This window comes from Simochromis diagramma, unplaced genomic scaffold, assembly GCF_900408965.1.
Source record: "Simochromis diagramma unplaced genomic scaffold, fSimDia1.1 OVJJ01000816.1, whole genome shotgun sequence".
NCBI lineage: Eukaryota > Metazoa > Chordata > Actinopteri > Cichliformes > Cichlidae > Simochromis > Simochromis diagramma.
The window spans coordinates 7,989,843-8,002,613 of NW_024386908.1; the positions used below are offsets into that span (position 1 = coordinate 7,989,843).

At 41.4% G+C, this 12,771-nt stretch overlaps 2 protein-coding genes across 4 annotated transcripts in view; both read left to right on the top strand.

Annotated features, from left to right (window-relative positions):
• The window catches only part of LOC120735688, a 28,470-nt gene extending 25,443 nt beyond the window's left edge, over nucleotides 1-3,027 (top strand). The window contains exon 15 of the mRNA XM_040035229.1: nucleotides 141-3,027. Within this exon, the coding sequence (XP_039891163.1) occupies nucleotides 141-305 (165 nt within the window). The 3' untranslated portion in view covers nucleotides 306-3,027. The remainder of the gene's footprint in view (nucleotides 1-140) is intronic.
• An 884-nt stretch (nucleotides 3,028-3,911) lies between these two features.
• Nucleotides 3,912-9,511, top strand: si:dkey-14d8.1 (zinc finger protein 37). Of its 3 annotated transcripts, none has more exons than XM_040035219.1 (7): nucleotides 3,912-4,298; nucleotides 4,971-5,170; nucleotides 5,371-5,463; nucleotides 5,564-5,653; nucleotides 5,790-5,900; nucleotides 7,377-7,500; nucleotides 7,658-9,511. In XM_040035219.1, the coding sequence occupies exons 1-7, from the start codon at nucleotides 4,274-4,276 to the stop codon at nucleotides 9,346-9,348; spliced, it is 2,334 nt and encodes a 777-aa protein (XP_039891153.1). In that variant the 5' UTR covers nucleotides 3,912-4,273; the 3' UTR covers nucleotides 9,349-9,511. The 3 variants fall into 3 exon arrangements, with proteins under 3 accessions (XP_039891153.1, XP_039891152.1, XP_039891154.1); XM_040035218.1 differs by having other exon boundaries at nucleotides 3,913-4,298; nucleotides 5,561-5,653; XM_040035220.1 differs by having other exon boundaries at nucleotides 4,283-4,394; nucleotides 5,561-5,653.
• Nucleotides 9,512-12,771: the final 3,260 nt, after the last annotated feature.

The window sequence follows — 12,771 nt, forward strand, 5'->3', positions numbered from 1 at the left end:
TCATCAAAAATTCATTAGTAATCTGAGACTCTGTTAACGTAATAAAACCCACTTTTCAGATTTACTTTCTGTCATATGAAACTGTATGATCAACACAGGCTTGGTGCTTTTCTTGTTTTCCTTGTTTTTTTAATTTTTAGGTCAAGTCTGGAAAGCGTTTACCAGTATGCAACACTGAAAATAGCCAAATGGAACCTTCTGACACGATCCCAACTGTGTCTATCTCCATCCCACTTCAAACACTCACCCACGCTGCTGACGCTCAGCCAGAGCGGGAAGCGATTGCTGAACATGAAAGTGGATGAAGGACGTTTAATAAAGAAGGAAAAACTCGGACAGCAGCATACCAACTCACTCTCCAGTCAGCTGGATAAATGAGTGGTCTCCTCTGCTTTCACTCATCTGAGCGCAGGGTCCACAGCTACTCTGCAAGAGCAAACCCAAGCTGTTGTGGAGGCAGGTGTACTACAAAATTCCCCATCGGCACTTCTTTGGTAGCTGGTTATCTTTCAAAATGGCCAGCAAAGCACAGATTTTCCTGCCTTGGGTTCCGCTGGCCTATTTTGTGACAACCAGATTCAGTTTGTTTTTCCTCACACTCTGGACTAATATCTTTAAGGGGTTTGTGCTTCACTTTGAAGCTGCAATCAAAAAAAAGTATCGCTGGAGCTTAAAATCATGTAATCATCACACGTCATCCACTTGTTGACTCTGTCTGGGCGGTTGCCAAGACCGCCCTTTCACTGCTTCGCAACAACCTGATTTCTACAAGCAGAAAAAGACGTACAGTCACATTAATGCTATCTTGAAAGCAAACAACTAAAATGCTGTTGCTGCGTTTTATCTCACGCAGCCTGTCCTGTACTTGTTGTTGACATTATTATGATCTGCGATCTGTCGCAAATTGCAAACCTGCTACTCACAAACAACACACTGAGCAGTTCAACAAGTGTCCCACTTTGTGTATCAAAGATCTGACCAGATGGCAGATAGCCATCGCCAGAGGCACTTTGAATCCAGTCATTGTATTTTCAAAGCCGTTGCCCAGTGATCTATAGCTGCTGCTCAGCCGCAGTGAGTGTGTTAGAGGTTTTAATGCCTTATTCACTGGGTCAATCATGTTCAGTCATGAGAACATGACTCCCCGAGTGTGAGCGCTCTTGTAGTGCATGTGTCACAGACGGAGCGAGAGACAGTGCAGACAGGACGAGGGAAAGTGAGGGAGATAGGGACTGATAGATGGATGGACGGATGAGCTCAGTGAGAAGCATAAGGAGGGCTTGTTCTCGTCACAAAAGAACTGGCCGTAGGCTGGAGGAAATGCCAGTTACAAACACGACTGATGTGCACAGATCCCTATGAATCAACAGGCTAAGAATCCTTCTAGACCGCAGGCTAAGCACCCTACAGAGCCCGGTTAGTATTCAATAACAGTTGACTGTATTTGAATGATTAACTTCCAAAACACACCCATGAAATATGGATATATCTTTGGTAAAATGTCTTTCTGTCGTAGACTTTGTGTAAACAGTGTTGTCTTTATAGTGAACCGTTTGTAAAGGTTTCATATTTGTATTTTGTGAAAACATGTTATTTGTGTGTGAAGTATTTAAGTTATTTGGTTACGTGTTTCACTTACAAAAATGTTTCCAGCTGTTTTAGTGATGCAAATGATGAACACGCCCAATTATATTGTGAATGTACAGGAGCTAGACAAAATACTGTGAACGCAGAAAGGAAAGCGCGTTATAACTCTCACCAAATTCAGAAATCCATCATTTTGCACTGCAGGGGTCTGATCACATTTACAAATTACTATATTTAGATACTGTCCCCATATTTGAAAACTGTTTGTCTTGGATTTCCTTTGTTTTTTCCTGAGGTTTTTCACCTATACAGTTCATCTGACTGACATGGCTGCAGCTTGGGAGGAGCATTTTAACTGTTTTTTTCCCTCATATTGATAATTCACATGTAACATTGTTGATTGTTCAGTATCTTTTATACCTAGACGAAAGCAAATTTTACAAGATGTCAGCCACCACATTGGACCTACTATAAATCTCTTACAGTGTAATTATTTGCAGAGAGCCTTTCCACTCTCCTCTGCTTGTAGTTTCTTATTTTCTCCACATTTTGCTGTGCTCAGGAGGTTTCTGGGCTTCAGCCCTCCAGCAGTGGGTGTTTAACTCCCAGCCAATAAAAGTTTTCTGGCTTTGAGGGTGGGGAAACGTGGTGACAACATTACACGCCTCCGTCTCTCTCCTCTGCTCTCCGTCTGTGTTGTGAATGTCTGTGCATCTGTTCCTCCAGAGGCACATAGTTAAAGCAGAGTGGCCAACTGGCAATGCTGCACCTTGCTGCAAAGGTGTGTAAAGGTGTGGCTGTGTTTGTTGTCTATAGGGTGACCGCAGTGAAATAATCAGAAAATGTTGTTTCATCTCCCTCGTGTCTTTCACCCTTTTTTTTTGGTTATTCTGTTGCTGAGGAGGCAAAAGTGGGGGAAAGCTGGATGTAACATCTGTAATTAGCATAAAGTGTATACGATACTGTCGCCTTTTACTGTAGTTTTCATTGCAATAGATTTTTTTTTTTTTTAAGGAACTTTATTTTTGCTAATCCATATAAATGGCTACTAAGCAGATGTTCTGCCAATATTGTGCGTATATTCTGATTTGTCATCAAAGTGAACCAAGTTTGTTGCCTTCCTGAAATCTTTGTAATTGAAATGGTAGACTTCATGTTCAGGCATGTGAAGTTTATTTAACACTGGGCTTGATAAAAGGCCTCCATTCTTTTCTTTTCTTTTTTCTTTTTTCTTATTTCTTCTTCGGGGGAATATTTCGACATGCATGACCTCTGAACAAAGTATTGTATTCAGAGAGAATGCTGTTATTCCAAAGGGACAGAGGTTTATTTGGAGAATTTTTCCACATTCTGTTTTTCTTCACAAACGACACTACCACCCATAAAATGTCTCTGTGACTGTTGCAATAAAACAAATTCATGAAGTTATGTTCAACAAAACAGTGCATTTGGGCTAAATGTTATTAGACTATAAATGATTAAATTTTTCAACAAAGCACCTAAGATCTTGTAAGATTTGGAGTACACAAGATATACTTGACATTTACATGTCTTTAAGACACACCTAATAATATAGAATAATTAACTTTTAATTGACCATTTAATTTTCTTACTTGCAGACCATGGCCAGCAGAAATCGGGTTATATTGAAAAGCTTTAGGTAAATATTCTATTCAGCCTTTTAATTTATAGGGCAAATAGTGTATATGCTAAATCACCACTTCCTTGGGTACGCCTTGATAGTGTTGGATTCAACCCCCTTTTGCCTTCAGAACTGCTTTAATTCATCATGGCAATAATTCATCAGGTGCTGGACACATTCCTTTCAGATTTTGCTTCATATTAACATAACAGCATCACACAGTTACTGCAGATTTGTTGACTGCACTACACCGCCACCACCAGCCTGAACTGTTAATAAAAGGCTGGATGGATTTATGTTGTTTATGCCAAACTCTGACCCTATATCATCCGAGTACCAAAAATTTCCTCTCATTTTCTGCACCATTTTCTATAAACCTTAGAGATGTTTGTGGGGAAATCCCAACAGATCAGCAGTTTCTGTACTCAGAACAACCTGTCTGGTAGCAAAAACCATGCAAAAGTTACTTATATTACGTTGCTTTGTTGACTCTCAATATAATGCTTGGTTTATATTGCCTGATTAGATATTTGGGTTAACAGGCAGTTGAACAGGTGCATCCTACTAAAGGGGCAAGTGAGTGTATATGAACAGCTAGTTGGTTTTTCTTTTGGGGGGGGGGGGGGGGTGTTTTGTTTCTCTTTTGTCCCAGTCAAAAACAAAAAGATTTCCAACTAAATATTTATACACAGCCTGTTCCTAATGCTGGTTTACACTGCACTGGATTCATTATATGAAGCTCGCCTCCTTGTCAATTGACTCACTAATGTAAGAATTTAAAGAAACTTCATAGTTTTTCTTCCTCCTCCTGAACAATGAAGATTTTGGTGCTTTTATATTGTTTAGGAACATCCGCCGGATGTACACGGACTTTTGTTTTGGAAAGCCGCTGCTAAGCGGTCGCCATTATTCTTCCTGGCTTGACGCTCAAGCTAAAGACGGTTTATTACTTTAAAAACGTTACATTTCGATTTAAACTGTTACAGTCTGTCTGGTGCTGTCGGTTGACCGTCTCTTGAAGTGGTGACGCACCCTGAGCACAGTATGGAAAAACGCTCTCATACTACAAGTAAGTTGCTAAGCTAACGCTTGTAAGCTATCTGTCGCTATCCGCCACCGAGACAGGCGGTGAGAAAAGAAGATGCAACGCCATCCATCTGTTGCAGTAAGCAGACACTTTCCTCTAAACCTATAGCCACCCTGAATGCAGTTACATCTCTCAGGATATTTTTGAGCGCTGTTTGACAGGTAGTTACATGGCTAACTAGCTCAGGAGGCTAAAGCTTTTAAATTAAAACATCCATCCTCCGGATGCACTCGTTTGTCTTTGTATATTATTGTTTACGCTAACTCCCACGAATAACGGTAAAATGAGCCCAACATCTACTTGAAGTTTGAATCCAGCTCTGCAGAAAATTGGCGCTCATTCTCTACACTATTGCACACGCACACGCAGGCGTGCACTTTTTCAGACCCTCTGCGGCTTCTCTGCAGCCTTCAAAAGCCTCCCGCGTGCGCTACAGCGCCCCCTACAGGCAGCAATGGCACAACCCCACAAATGGCACAACGTCTGAAGTTTTTCTATGACCAAAACTCGCCAATTTGCTATCACTGACACAGGGCGGATTTGTGCTAAGTTTGTGGGTGTGGATGCCGGAGATTACATTTTTTTAATATTGGCCTCATAACAGCACAGTAAGAGCCACATTGTGCAACGTAATGTTTTCAAACTCGTTTTCAGGTGCCCTTCCCTTGGCCTCCCTTCGCCTTATGGCATCTCCTCTGCAGCTGACGTATTCGTACATCTGGCAGGTCGTACGGCAGAAAAACGTTAAGCAGTATGGGAAAGTGGAGGAGTTTGTGACCATGGTGGTACAGACTGTTCCTGACCTCATGAGTTTCAAACAGACTGCCCAGCTGATCTTGGGGCTGAGAGCAAGGGTGAGCTGTTTGTGTGTCTGCATCAAATGCTAGTTGATGATTATGAAGCTGAGAGTAATCCATAAATTGTATGAGTCTAGATTAGTGATTTTTTTTTATTTATTTATTTTTTACAAGCCTCCTTTACACTACAATTGGTGGTGGTGGCGGGGGGCAGTTAATACAATCTGTATGGTGACTAATGTGCTCTTGTGCTGCAGATCATTTTGGATTTGCTTCGTAAAGACGGTCCACCGGATTCTAAGGCGATACAGACTCTTATAAATAAATTAAAGGTCTCCACATTATCAGGGGTAGGTGTGAAAAAACTATTCTGCTTGAAAGTTTCATTTGCATTTTTTTTTTAAATGCGTGGATTAAATCTGAGTTTAAGTGTTTCCTCTGCTGCAGAAGGATGCAGAAGTGGAAAAATCGCAAACAAATTTCATGGTACTGGTCCAGAATCTGCTTAAAAACCCTACTGAGAGGAAGCGCTTCTTCAGGGTAAACATGCTAATGTGGTATTATACAGGCACTGGTTGTAACCCTTGTATTTCCTCTTTTGTTGTCAGTATAGTGTTTAGAGATATGCCATTTACTGTTTACAACATGGTTAAACATTTTTTTTTTCCCTCAATAGGAAGTGTTCCCTGTTCAGTATGGCACAAAGTTTGACACAGCACTGCAGACTCTGATTGCAGGCTTAGTGTGCAAGCTGGAGCAACTTCTTCCTATGCCCAATTTGTCCCAGGTATGCCTTTGTGATACATTTATGACATTTATCCCAGGGCTCTCACAGCAGGGTGGGCTACTTTTTAGAGATCCGACATGTCTTTTCTCAGGATCTAAATTCAGTTGCAAAACATGCTGTTGCAGACTTTCAGAGTGTTTATCTGGTTCCGTAATTGGCCACAACTAAAGCAGAATATAATTCTTATTCATCTTAACACTCATTAAAGTGTCCAGACACGCTAGGGTGTCTGCTGTACGTCTCTACACCATGCATAATGGAGCACCTAATTATTTTTTATCATAAATGTAGGTCAGAGTTAGAAAATTAATTGTCTGTCTGTTTGACACTGATAACAGAAATTTTAAAGTCTCTATTTAAAGGTTTTTATTTGTCTAATGTGAAAATGTAGACAAATGTAGACTCAAATCCCTGGAAGGGCTGTGTCAAAAAGGGCATCCGATATAAAAATCTGTGCCAAATCAAATATGTGCATTAGAGCAGGGCGATATGACCAAAAATATTTATCACAATATACATTTGAAAATTTGCGATAACGATATAACTGACGATATAATTGACACTAGACAAAATACTTTACAACTCCACAACTTTATTAGTGCAAAAAACCCCATCAATGTATTTTCACTTAAACAAGCAGCTGTTTTTTATGTGCATTAAAGTTATATAAAAATGTAACAGTGCAAATTCCTCGCTGACAGTTTAACCAAAATGCATTTCCAGTGGAAATTGGCCGACATATCCTCAGCATAACCATGTATAACATCCACAAAACTTAAAAAGAGGTGATAAACACAAAATACGGTAATATTGTGTTGAAGCACAGTACGTATCACTCCGCGAGGCGCCTGCCTACGATAGCCGTAATGCTCCGACAATCCATCAAGCGGTGCGGGTTCGTAGCTTAGCAAAGTCGTACTAAAACATTTGACAGATTTTCGAGCGCCGTGTACCACATAAAACGAGGTCAGTAAACACAACCAGAATTCATACATAAGGCACACGGGATTATAAGGGGCACTGTCGATTTTCAGAAAAATCAAAGGATTGATTTTAAGTGTGCCGTATTTTCCAAAAAACACGGTAATGACGACGGCCCGCTAGCATGCGCTACCAAAAATAGTGCTTTGTTGTGTATCTGACGGACGAAAGCCAAACCAGTTCTACACCATTGAAGTTGCAGCATTTTTACAAACCAATTCTGGTTCATCCGTTTCATTTAACGATCCGCTTTCGCTTTTCACATTCTACGTCGCCGCCATTTGCGTATGCAAACCTAGGCACTGCGCATGCGAGTTTTACCCATATTCTATCGCGATATTTCATTTTCCTATCGTTGCCCAAAATTACACCGGTATTATCGTGAACGGTATGATATAGCCCAGCCCTAATGTGCATCCATCCACTGTGCCAAGTCTTTTCTTATGAGGAAGCAACTGAAAGAAGCATTAATTAATTTTAATGCCTGAACTTCAGCTTGGTGCCATGATTTCAACGGAGCCCAGTGTTCTGGAGGCATGTGGAGGCTTTATCCCTGATCCAGTGGATCTGAAGACACTCCTTCTACACCAGCAGGCCAAAGGACTCCTTGGTGTTAAAGGTATACTTTAGGCTGTGTAAAGATTGAATGTTTTTGTTTTTTTAATTTTTATTCCTTTTTTTATCAAAATATAACAACAGATATATGGGTGTCTAAGCTTGTTGGTATTATAACTCGTTCAGTTCAATTTAAAAAATGTGCACTTCTTTTTGTGCAGCCACTATCTCGTCTTCAGTGGGCGACTGTGTCCTCTCTTCACTTGCCTTCCGGCCCAAACCTGTTGATCCACCACCAGAATCTCCAAAAATAGTAGAGGTCACAGCTAAAGAAACAAACCAAACTTCCGTCAGTGACACCGAAGACGTGGCTGTAATTTCAGATGACCCTGACAGCCCAGCAGTCAACATTTACAGTCCTCCGCTCAGGGGGCGGTATGATTTTAAAACACTTTATAGCTCTGCATCAAAGGAAAGGAGTGTCACAACAGCAGCTCAAAAGGAGAATTTGGTGCAGAAAGAGAGTTCTGCACAAGAACAGCCTGCTCCAACTCCGCAGAGCAAAGAGAATAATGCACCCCAACCGTCACCATCAGAAGCAGAGAAACCAGCACCACAGCCACTGCCTTTGAAATCAATCCCTTTCAGGGTAGTTACGGTGCCGTGCAAAACTGCTCCCACTTTACCAAATGCAGATGGTGCGGGAACAAAAGATGGCCAGAAGCCCCAGACTCAGCGTGTCACTTTGCATCAGTGGGTGTCACAGATAGCCTCCAACTCTCTGTCACTCCCTGCCCTGCCACCTCTTCCTCCACCCAGGCTGAGTGCTGGAGATGACGCAAGGCCAAGCATAAGAAGAAAAAAGCAATTTAGGCCTCTGGGCGACAGGTTTACTTGCAGTGTGTGTGATAAGAGCTTCCCCTATCAGTCCAAGCTGATGGACCACGAACGAATTCATACAGGAGAGAAGCCTTTCCTCTGCTCAGCATGCAACAAAAGTTTCCGAACACAGGCTTTCCTCAACAACCACCTCAAGACCCACAACGCATCTCGTCCTTACGCTTGTGGGCAGTGCGGGAAGTGTTTCACAAAACTCCAGAGCCTGACGAAGCACATTCTCGCCCACAGTGGGCAAAAGCCATTTTTTTGTAACATCTGCAACAAGGGTTTCACGCAGTCCACCTACTTCAAAAGACACATGGAGTGCCACACAAGCCAGATGACGTTTCCTTGCAAGCACTGCAATAAAGTTTTTCCTACGGCTTTCAAGCTGTCGAACCACGAGCGCTGGCACACCAGAGATCGCCCTCACATGTGTGAGCGCTGCGGGAAGAGATTCCTCGTCCCCAGCCTGCTGAAGAGACACATGGGCTACCACATTGGCGACCGCCAGTATCTCTGTTCCCAGTGTGGAAAGACCTTTGTCTATTTGTCTGACCTGAAGAGACACCAGCAGGACCATGTCCCCAAAGCAAAGATCCCATGTCCTGTCTGCCAAAAGAAATTCTCCAGCAAGTACTGCCTGAGGGTTCACCTGAGGATCCACACCAGAGAAAGACCCTACCGGTGCACTATATGTGAAAAGACCTTCACTCAGGTTGGCAATCTAAAGGTCCACATCAGGCTGCACACCAATGAGCGGCCCTTCAGCTGCGATGTGTGCGGGAAGACTTACAAGCTGGCATCCCACCTGAATGTCCACAAAAGGACACATACGTGCAAGAAGCCCTGGACGTGCGACACATGCGGGAAGGGATTCTCTGTCCCCGGACTTCTGAAGAAACACGAACAGCTGCACACGAGAGAAGCCAACCCTGATTTCTCCGGTAAGCGGAGGCACAGGGGTAAGCAAAAGAAGCTCTCCCTCAAGAGGAAGTTTGATGAGGAAGAGGAGGTCAGCGATGATTATTAACTGCAGAAACACTGACATTTCAATAAGTGTTTTTAATGTTGAGGCACTGAGTCATTAAAGTGATGTTAGGAATCATTGACTCTACAGATCAGAGTTATAGCGTGCTATAATCAGTGCCTGACTAGCTGGAGCATCTTAATGAAGAATCCACTGTTTATGTTCTTAAAATAAGGCAATGTGACAAATTAACTTTAGGTGATGAAGTTAGCCAAAATGTCACATTATCTGGAAATTAAGGTAGCCAAGAGCATTTCTGATTGTGAATTAAAATGTTGTTAATCATTTTATGTAGAAAAAAAAGTCATGTTCATTGATAAAAATGTTTTCCCAGCATCATGCTATTGAAGAGGCTATCTAAATATAGCAAACACTTAAGAGATGAGTATCATATAAACAATAAAAGTATTTCAGCGCATGTGACTGTAGATAAACTGCTGTGTAATAAAATGCTGTAGTGTTGCCACGAAACATTTTAACTTGTCCTATTCTTGTGGAAATTTTAGTAATTAAAACTACTTCCACCACATGCTTTTTTTTTTTTTTTTTTTTTTGTAAATGAAACATGAACTGTAAGCCTTTCAAATAGTTTTAGTGATATAATTCATGTATTTGTGATTTAAAACTGATAGTTTTGTGTGTGTGTGTGTTCACGTAATATCAAGAAACAGACGACCTTTATTTCATCTGTGCACAACCATTTAACCTTATGCAAATATGTGATGAGGTTGTTCTGTGAATTCCATTTTTGTTTATGTAACCCCCAAAGAAATATACCTACTCTCAGTATTTTTTGTGATGTTTTTCAGTAAAATAAATATTTGTGTGACAAATATCTCTCACTGGTGTATTTTGTTAAATTTTAATTCACGACAACAATATGCCCACCATACAGTCTTCTGAATGTCCTGAATTTAGATAGCTTTAGTATGTAAATAACATGCTTTAAAAAAAATAAAATAACTATGATAAAGAAATATGCCTCTGTTAGTGTATCTGAATATACAGGCAGTAGATTTATTATAGTTCTTACTAGTAGTGTTGAACTACTATACTAAGTATATATTATCTTTTTATTAGTTTCAGTATTGTTTTATATTCTTAATGTAATGTAGTTGGGGTGGGGGCTTTAAGAGATGCAGAATATGTTATTAAATGTAAGGAAAATGGTAGAAGTATAACTAATGAGATTCCATATGCATAGAATCAGTTTTAATATCCTAGTAACCATTATAGTAGTTTTAGTTTTAAGGGAATTTTAAGGATTTCCTTTAAACAGCACTTCAAAATAATTGCAAGTATTCAAACAAGTATAAGAGCTACATTTTTTTAAACAGTACTGTGCAAAAGGCTTGAGTAGCCCTCATTGCTTCCAACAAGATAGGCTTTCTTGAGTGTTTTTAAAGTGACTTTCAAAGTTTGGATATTGGCTGCATTTTCAGTCATTTTCCACCATTCTCTGACCTGACCATGTCTGACCATTGTCAAATGAGTTCTTCCATTAAGCCACTTCATCAATTCAAGTCATTCAAGCATCAAAATGCACCTAATTCAAGAGATGAACCAGTGTTGTATCTACACGTAACAGACACGTTAGCAAAGAAACAATTTTAAACTGAATTTTAGACACTAGCAGACTGTTACACAAACAAAACTTGTTCACCAAAACTGTGATTCCAATAGAGGTTTTTTTTAACACAATAGTGCCCTGCAGACTGTTCACAAAGCTGAGGGATCTGGGACTTAACAGCCGTCTGTGTGCATGGGTGTTGGACTTCCTCACTGGCAGAACTCAGGTGGTGAGGGTGGGCAGGTGCTTCTCCAACAGCATCACCATCAACACAGGAGCACCTCAGGGATGTGTCCTCTCGCCACTGCTCTACTCCCTCTACACTTCGGACTGTGTGGCCACCCATGGCTCCAACACCATTGTGAAGTTTGCTGACGACACAGTGGTGTTGGGTGCCATCTCCAACAACGATGAGGCGGCCTACATGGATGAAGTGAAGAATCTGGCATCGTGGTGCCAGGACAACCACCTCCAGCTGAACGTCAGCAAGACCAAGGAGCTGGTGGTGGACTTCAGAAGGGGTCAGCACAGAGACTACAAGCCCATTATCATCAATGGAGCTCCAGTGGAGAGGGTGCAGTCCTTCAAGTATCTTGGTGTCCACATCTCCTCAGACCTGACATGGGCTGCCCACATTCAGGTCCAGACCAAAAAGGCTAGGCAGCGCCTGTATCACCTACGACAACTGAGGAAGTTCAGGGTCTCTCCAAAGATCCTCAGGATTTTCTATACAGGCGCTGTGGAGAGCATCCTCACACAGAACATGACATCGTGGTTTGGGAACAGCTGTGTGAAGGACCAAAAAGCTCTCCAGAGAGTGATCCGTACAGCAGAACGCTGCTGCAGGATTGCTCTCCCCCCGCTTCAGGACACCTACACCAGGAGATGCCGAACTAGAGCAGCGCAGATACTGAAGGACCCGTCCCATCCTGGCAACAAACTGTTCCAACTTCTGCAATCTGGTAGAAGGTTCCGCATCTTCCGGGCAAGGACAGAGAGACTCAAGAGGAGCTTCTATCCCCAAGCCATCCGTGCCCTAAACACACACACCCGCCCTCTCACATCATCTATAATTGACTGAGACAGGACTCTTCCAGACACTAAACCAAGGCACAATGTACATTTCAATTCCTTTCATTTTAAATATGTTTATATTGTCTATCCTGTAAAATAGTCAGATGTCTATTCATATTAATGTACAGAATTCACCTGCTTGCTGCTACTACTGCACATTCACCCAATGTATATACTACATATATATATAATGTTTTTCCTCTACACCCCCCCCCAATTTTTTTGCACATGTCGAGGAGCGTGTCAGGCTACATTTCACTGTGTGTTATACTTGTATAACTATGCATGTGACAAATAAAGAACCTTGAACCTTGAAGGTAATAACCAAACGCTTGGGATGTGTAAGCCCTAAAAACTATTCCTGAAGACTACTTCAAGAAATTACAAGACTGTGTCTGAAGTCTTTTTTTGCTTTTTTTTTTTTATTATATTACCAAGTATGTTTGCATATGTTTCAATAAATTGCTGCAACTGTTTCCCATTCACCTAGTAAAATGTAAAGAAATGCCACTCCTTTTTAGTTTTCTGTTTTCTTTTATCCTGAGACAAATGTTTTATGTGTATTAAATTTTAAGTGTGCCACTTCCAACCAAATCGTAAAAATGATGCCGCTTGCTCTTTTTTAACTTCATGGAAACGCCCTGTCGCGGTGCCGTCCAGTGTTGCCAACTCCTCAGTAAGGAAAATCACTATTGGCTGTCCTAAAAGTCGCTAGAAGTCGCTAAATGACGTCATCATCTAATTAGCATAATTGGTCATGCTAATATAATTGTTCATCCTAA